This window comes from Cannabis sativa, chromosome 7, assembly GCF_029168945.1.
Source record: "Cannabis sativa cultivar Pink pepper isolate KNU-18-1 chromosome 7, ASM2916894v1, whole genome shotgun sequence".
Classification (NCBI taxonomy): Eukaryota; Viridiplantae; Streptophyta; class Magnoliopsida; order Rosales; family Cannabaceae; genus Cannabis; species Cannabis sativa.
Genome location: NC_083607.1, coordinates 776,556 through 784,661, shown reverse-complemented (window position 1 = coordinate 784,661; position 8,106 = coordinate 776,556). Strand labels below are relative to the sequence as shown.

The following is an 8,106-nucleotide window of genomic DNA, read 5'->3' as shown; positions in this document are numbered from 1 at the left end:
CTCAAAATTAAAATATCTTAAATTTTTCACACGTGTCATTCCCTCTCACACGTGTGAGAAAATAACATTATTATTATTTTTAATTAATTAATTATTTAATATGAAAATGGATCATGGAGGTAGTGACTACTACTTTTGTCTGTTCAATAAAAAAAGCATGACATCAGAGACGTAGAGGCACCTCCAAACCTGTGGGTCCCACACTCTAACCTCATCCACGTGTCAACCATCTCATCCTCACTATCTCCACGTGTCACCCTATCATTCGCCAGAATATATACTACTTATACCAAACTCCACCCCCTATAATAACTGCCCTTGCAACATTTTTCTCAACTTTTCATTTTGAGAAAATAATAAATTTCTCCATTTTATTAATTTCCTTTTCTTTCTTTCAAAAAAAGAAGATTAGTGTTAATTAATTATCTTAATTAGATGATAATTATGGAAAATAGTACAGATTCATCTTCATCCTTGAGATCATCACAAGAACAACACCCGAAATTGCCACCTGGATTTCGATTCCATCCAACTGACGAAGAACTTGTTGTTCACTATCTCAAAAGAAAGGCCGCCTCGGCCCCACTTCCCGTCACCATCATAGCGGAAATTGATCTCTACAAGTTCGATCCATGGGAACTACCAAGTAATTAATTATTAATTATATTATTTATTTATCGTGACCAGATAAAAAAGAAAATAATTATTATTTTTTAAAATTAAGAATCAGATAGAAATATAATTTAATTTATTAATTTATTTTTTATAGGTAAAGCGAGTTTTGGAGAACAAGAGTGGTATTTCTTTAGTCCGAGAGATCGGAAGTATCCAAATGGGGCAAGGCCGAACCGAGCAGCAACATCAGGGTATTGGAAAGCGACGGGAACCGATAAACCTATTATGAGCTCTAATGGGTGTCATGAAAAGGTTGGTGTTAAAAAGGCTTTGGTTTTCTATGGAGGGAAACCACCTAAAGGTGTTAAAACTAATTGGATTATGCATGAGTATCGATTAGTGGACTCATCATCATCATCATCAACAAATATTAATAATATTAATAATAATAATAATAATTCATCTTATAATTCCAATCATATTATTCCTCAACATCATCAACAACAACAACATAGTACTCCTCCTACGCCAAACAAAAAAGCATCTTTACGGGTAATTAGCTAATTATATATATATTTATATTATTAATAATATGTTCTTAATTAATTATTATAATTTTTTTTTGGATGATATTGTGTGAGTTGGTATTATTCTTGATATAAAGTTCAATACTTTATTGAAAAGATTAGATTAAAAAAATTTGATCTTTTCATAAAAGTTTTTTGTGTTTTTGTTTTTACATAAGAAAATGACATTTTCCAATTTTTTTTTTTAAATATTATTACTTTCAAATACATTTTATATTAATATGTAATTTATTTTAATTTTTTTTTTTTGGACTTGTAATGTTAAAATATATCTTTATATATATAAAATTTAGTTATCTAACATTTTTGTTGGTTTAAATTTATAACCTATTATTTATTTTAGGTTAATTTTTTTAAAATATATTTTAGGTTAATTTAACTTATACTAATTTTAAATTAATTTAAATATACATAAATATTAATATATTATTTGTATCATTATTATTTTTTTATTGTTATTTAATATTAGAAGTATGTTTAATTTTAATATTTTAAAACTTTATATTAATTTATTATTTTCTTCAAAATTTTAAAACTTTGATTATTGTTTTTTTTTTCAAAATAATAATAATAATAATAATAATAATAATAATAATAAGTGTGATTTTCTTTAATTTATAAAATTTTAAAAATACATATAACAACAATATAACTAAATAATAACCTATAATATATATATATATAAGTATTTTCATGAATAATTTATATTGTTTTATATTGATTAAAAATAATTGTTGAATTTTAATTAATTTAATTATTAATTATTTTAGCTGGATGATTGGGTTTTATGTCGAATATACAAGAAAAACAATGGACAGCAGCAAAGTCGATCACCACCGTTGATGATGAATAATATGGATCATCATGATCATGATCATATTATTATTGATAATAATAATAATCACAACAACAAAAATAATAATAATAATTTTACTTCTTTATTACTTGAAAACGAAGATTGTAGTTTTCTACAAGGAATATTATCATCATCATCAGCTAATTCAGATCAAACGGCCAATAATAATGATCTTCTTCAAATGGGAGTCAAACGACAACAGCAATCGTCGTTTTGGACAAATGAGTTACACGATCAAGTATCAAAGCGCTTTCATGCTGATCTTAATAATACTTCTAATACGTCGTCGTTTGTTGCTATATTAAATCAAACGGCGTCGTTTCATCATCAGAATAATTCCATCCCAGCTGGTTCTGTAAACGACGGCGTTTTGCGTAGTACTAGTAGTAATAGTAATAATAATACACCACAGTTTCGACTTCCCTCCATGAATTGGAACTAGAATATTATAAAAGCTCTTTTTATTTTTATTTTTGTGTCATGTGTAACTTCATAAAAAATTTATAAAAAGATTATAGTAAAGAAAAATAGAAAATTAAATGAAAAATTTATATTATTATGTGGGATTTTAGAACTTGATCGAGAGTCATGATGATATTCGAATATGTATAATATAATATTAAGTAATAATTAATTTATATGTTTTTGTGTCTTAGCATAAGTAATAATTAAAATTATATATATTAATAAGCCATACATACAATATTACATCACATTTGTATTTTAAATGTCAACAAAGAAAAGATTTTATGTATTTATTTATTTGAATATAATTGACGATTTTATGATTTGTTTTTGTTTGTCTAAATAAAGATAAATTGAGGAATATTTTTTTTGTTTATTAATAAAAAATATTCTCATATTAAATTTTATTAAAATATATTCATTTGTGAGTGAGTTGCTTAATATACTTTCATTCTCTATTTAAGTCTAGCACATAATTTACATTAATCTAAGTGATATAATGGGAACATCATCTATAAAAGTAAGTATATCATAAAGAATATAAAAATAAAAATAAAAATTAAAACATGCAAAACAAAGTGAGTATATAATGTAATTTCCTCAAACATACCAGAACTAAAATCTATAGTACTATATGTATATAATTTGTTATTTAGCTATTGGTCTATCCATTTTACTTGCTTACTATTGCTATATATACACAAATAAAAAAAAAAATTAAATTATATACCAATAGAATTATATAAGTTGAGTTACGAATTAAGTCGCTCGTGTACTAATATGATTATGCAAGCATACTAACACCCATCTAAAACCTAAGCTCGGTTAGATTATGAGTACTCCCACACGTGTGTGGTGGTCGTCGGGTTTGTGTTACTTTCTTTACATACGTGCACAAATAACTAATTTTTAGAAACAACATTATTTCTATTTTCACAATTTGTGATATATACCAAACAATTTAAGTGTGTGGTAGTTGCATGGGTTCTCTTCCCATATGCACGAAAATATAACTAATTGTGAAAAAATAATATAATTATATATTAAAATTTGCAAAAATACCATACTACAACTACAAGAAATGTCACTTTTGCCATCACATTCTTGTGTTGGCAAAAGTTAGTATTGCGCTGATAAAATAGAATTTACTTGTGCTGTGTTGGCAAAAGAGGGTTGGCAAATCAATATTGGTATTAGAACTTTTGCCAGCATAAAATGAAAAGCACTGGCAAAGATGACTTTTCCCAGCACATTTAGATTTTAGCTATTGCAAATGTACGCTGGTAAAACTTTGACCTCTTTGCCAGTGCAGTTTGTGAAATAAAATGTGCTGGTAAAAGTGACATTTCTTGTAATGCCACATTCAAAATTTGCTAAAATACCACATAATAATGAGTAGTCTGTACACTGTGCACAAATAACTAATTTTGAAAAACATCAATTCTATATCAAAAATTTGCAAAAATACCAAATATTTCAAGTGTGGGCACTTCTTGATACATCTTATTTATTCTAAATGGCATAAGGACCACTCCTCAAATCTTCCATGCAATACTTTTTTAGTAAAAATTCTCAAGATTTTAGAATTGGGCCTTCTATAATAGCCCTTTTGTAGTTTAGTATAATTCCCATGAAAATGTTTGATAAACTTAGTATTCTTTGATAATGGTATTGTTATACCCGAATTTTAAGAAATAAAAAAAGTCAATTTTCTGACTTTGACCAAGACTTACCAAGGCCAAATAATTTAAAAAATTCTACTTTAGGGCTCCATGACACCTCTAGGAGACTCGAAAATATTGAACGACCATTTCGTGTTGGGGTCCACACACCCAAGTGTGCGCCCAAACTAGGATTTATGAGCCCACATGAGCGTCACCCTAAAGACCTCAATTCGACAAGGAAACTAATAAGGACTTGACTTATTTAAGCATAAAAAGGCTTGAACTTGAACATAAAGTCAAAACTACACAAGGAGACCACTCAACAATGCATGGCCGACCACTGCCACATGAAGATGGAAGTACTCTCTCTTTTTTGGAGAGCACTGCCACAAGAGGATGCCAATGCTCTCTACTCTCAAAATACCAAAGGAGACTTGTCAAAATGTGTTCCCTCAACACCAAAAAGTACAACACAAGTAAAAGAAATTAATTCTCACCAAGGAATTACCTAGCCGACATGTGCCATCTTTGTGCACAAATGAGTGGCACTAGGGTTGTACATAAATTTTTGTAAACTGCCCAACCCGAACAATCCGTCCAAACCAAACCGAGATAACTCGACGAAAAATGCAAACTGAAAAACTTGAAAAAAATATAACCATCCAATCTTTATATTGGACGGGTTAAAAATAATATCAACGCCCAATCAATCTGAACTAACCCGACCAACTCGATTACGAGTTTTTATATATATATTTTTATTATATATAATCTCTATATTATATAATTTATATATATTTATGAAAAAAATAGAAGGTTCAAACTATTATATTTCTTTTATGGGGGTTGATTTGAACTTTGAATTTAATCTTTATATTTGTCTTATTATTACAATTAATTAAAATATAACAATTAAATGTGAAAAAAATAAACATTAGTGCTCGGTTTGGGCGAGTTAACCCGACCAAATCGACTAATTTTTATTGAGTGGGTTGAAATATTTTTTTTTAATTGGTTGGGTTGCACTTAAATTTTTGTGACCCGATGTTTACGTTGGGTTAAATAAATTATAATGTAAACCAACCAAAAGATGGAAGTGCTCTCTTCTACCATTGGCCAAGAACTAATATGGCTAAAGTATTTTTCTAGCATCTATATGACTAAAATAAGCAAGAAACACTATCAAATGCTTCTCACAAGCCTTGGGTGACCACTGTCATCTTTTGGTATCAACTGATGACAGTGGTCTCCTGTTAGGATTTTAGACGTCAAAATGAGATTTTGGAGTCCTGAGACTCCCAAAATATGATTCACCATCAAAAAATAAGTAAAAACACACTTGAGGTGTCTGAGAACATGCACAACTGAGAACCGTCACTTTGACGTGGTAGTGGTTGGATTTGGAGCTGAAAAGTACATACTATCGTTCGGTAAAACAGGCTAAACTCTCTTAATTTTTATCCAAATGACTTGGTTTAACTTGAATTAATTGGAAAGATATTTTCAAGACGGATCTAAGTGTGCCTCATGGTCATAGCTCAATTGTGAAGTTATCTGGCTCAAAATTGGCTCACAAGACCGAATAGCACACTTTACTTGAGAATTGATTGGTTTTATTAAGTGTGAGCTACAACAGGATGTTGGAAGAGCTATGCCACAGCCCATGTGGCATCATGACTGAGATTCGCTCTCGCTCTTGGATCTTGGGCATTGCCTTCTTTTCCGGGTATAATGGCTCTAAGTTTATTTATAATGTTCTGCTATGTACTAATCTCAGTCGTGATTCAGTTAAGGATAGTTGTACTAATTTTTGTTCTTGTTTTGGTTGAGTGATAATGGTGAGGAAAGCACATAGGCCATTTGTCACGACCTGAGTCTTAGGCTGTGGCAGATATGTAATACCCATAACTTAGATAGTCACACTTTGACCTTTGTTATGAAATAATGCTTACAAGTGATTTTTAATTTATATAACAAACTTATACACATTAAAATAATAGAATAACTCTTATAATAAATAAAAAATAATTGCAATAAAATAGGACCACTCGTCAATATATATAGAACAATAATATTCTCACAAATATGTAGTCACCAAATAACTAGATTTAATAGTTTGTAAAACTCCAAAATAATACTTGTTATGCCTATATTTTTAGCCATAAATACGAACACTACACGTGAAAAGTTGGACACAAAAATTGTAGAAATTAAGCTCAATAATAAATAGCTTTAGTCTTGCATATGACATTGGTAGTAAGATCGATACATAAGCAACATATGGCGAGATGATAATAATAGAAGTCTTCTTGGATACAGTAGATCAAGACTGTATTGCTGGAAAGGGTAGATAATGAGTTCTCTAAAGAGCTTGCAATTTATTGACACACGTACTCGTAAGTTTGTTGAAAAACTAAAAGAATTAAGCATAATATAATTTATTTCAAATGACTAAGCCTAAGAATTACCCTGGAAAGGCTATAATGAGGACAAACATTTCAAATATCATCTTCCAAAATACAACCAGCTATTCCCCGAACACTATCGAATAAGAGCCATTTCTAGGATGCGTCATCTCAGTAAGAGCAGACTGCTTCCAATTAAAATCAAAAGACTGCTTCCAAAAATTTTGGAACTAAAATTGTAAACTTTAACTAAATTGAGGCAACAAGAAATCCATCTAAGTATTATTGGAGTTTTCTTTTTCCCTTATAATTTTTCATTCTTGTCTCAAAGAGACTTAAAGCGCACTAAAATTACCAAAAACAGAGATTTCTCAATATTTCTCCTAAAAAACAAAAATCAAGCATAAATCTGCACAATAAAATAATAAAAACACTAAAATACACACTAAAATAGACTATAAAGATAACCCTAACAATCATCATCATCATATAAATAAAATAGAAAGACCACAAATAATTACAAGAGACAAGCTACCCGTGCATATCACACCATCTACTAGACCCCTAGCTCTCAATACCAATCATAGAAAATGACATTCTAAACCGGATAGTCGCACTTGATAACCACCATATTACCGAGGCTTGGATTCAATTCACTTCATGTACAAATTCTAGGTCTTTCACCTACAGGTGAGTGCACACCCGATCTACCTATGATAACACAAAGACTAGTTCGTGGAACAATAATATGTACAAAATCATGATCACCATGGCTTTCATTAGTAATCAAAATTTAACCAAAAGTAGACAAACAAGAATAACAAAAGAACATATTCTCTTTTTAGTTTAGAAAATCAGACAACATAACAGCTGTAGTTTGAATAGATCAAAAAATTATAACCTGCATAAATAATTATACAAAAATATATTTGGCATTTAGTGTCCCAGAATAGTTTAGAAAAATATGCAGATTAAGTTTTTAATTTTTTAAATATTTTGTAGATCAATAAAATTGGAATATGTCAAATGATATTCATCACAATAAAATCAAGCCCAATAATCAAGTTGAGTCCCTACCTCTTTAGGATCGTCAAACTTTCTCCAAAAGAGACGCTCCTAATAAGCCCCCGATTCTTAAGCTCCAAATAGCTTAGTTAAATCAAAAGTCACTTTGTATACTCTGATCAACTGAATAAATAATTATTATCATTGTAATGTACTCTTCAAATCGAGTCGAACGACATATAAGATGACTATATTTGTAGTTTAAAGTTCTGAAATCTCGCCTAATCGGTGCATAATAGCGATCGGTGGTGGTAGAAATTGGTGTACCAAAAATATCACCGAACATAAGGGTAGTATATATTAAAACAACCTTCTTGACAAGCAGATCACGAATGTGCATTCCGTTAGCCTAAACAAGCACCAGAAACATCACTGAAAATTGGTTTCAAAGTTCCAGAGATATCCAAATCTCATCAGGAAAAAGTAGCGAGCTGAGTGAAATGACTTAG

At 29.7% G+C, this 8,106-nt stretch overlaps 1 protein-coding gene across 1 annotated transcript; it reads left to right on the top strand.

Annotated features, from left to right (window-relative positions):
- The first annotated feature begins 298 nt into the window (after nt 1-298).
- On the top strand, nt 299-2,593 carry LOC115697858 (NAC transcription factor 25). Its single transcript, XM_030625017.2, has 3 exons — nt 299-646; nt 770-1,167; nt 1,973-2,593. Exons 1-3 carry the CDS (start codon nt 436-438, stop codon nt 2,498-2,500), a joined length of 1,137 nt encoding a protein of 378 aa, XP_030480877.2. The 5' UTR covers nt 299-435; the 3' UTR covers nt 2,501-2,593.
- Nucleotides 2,594-8,106: the final 5,513 nt, after the last annotated feature.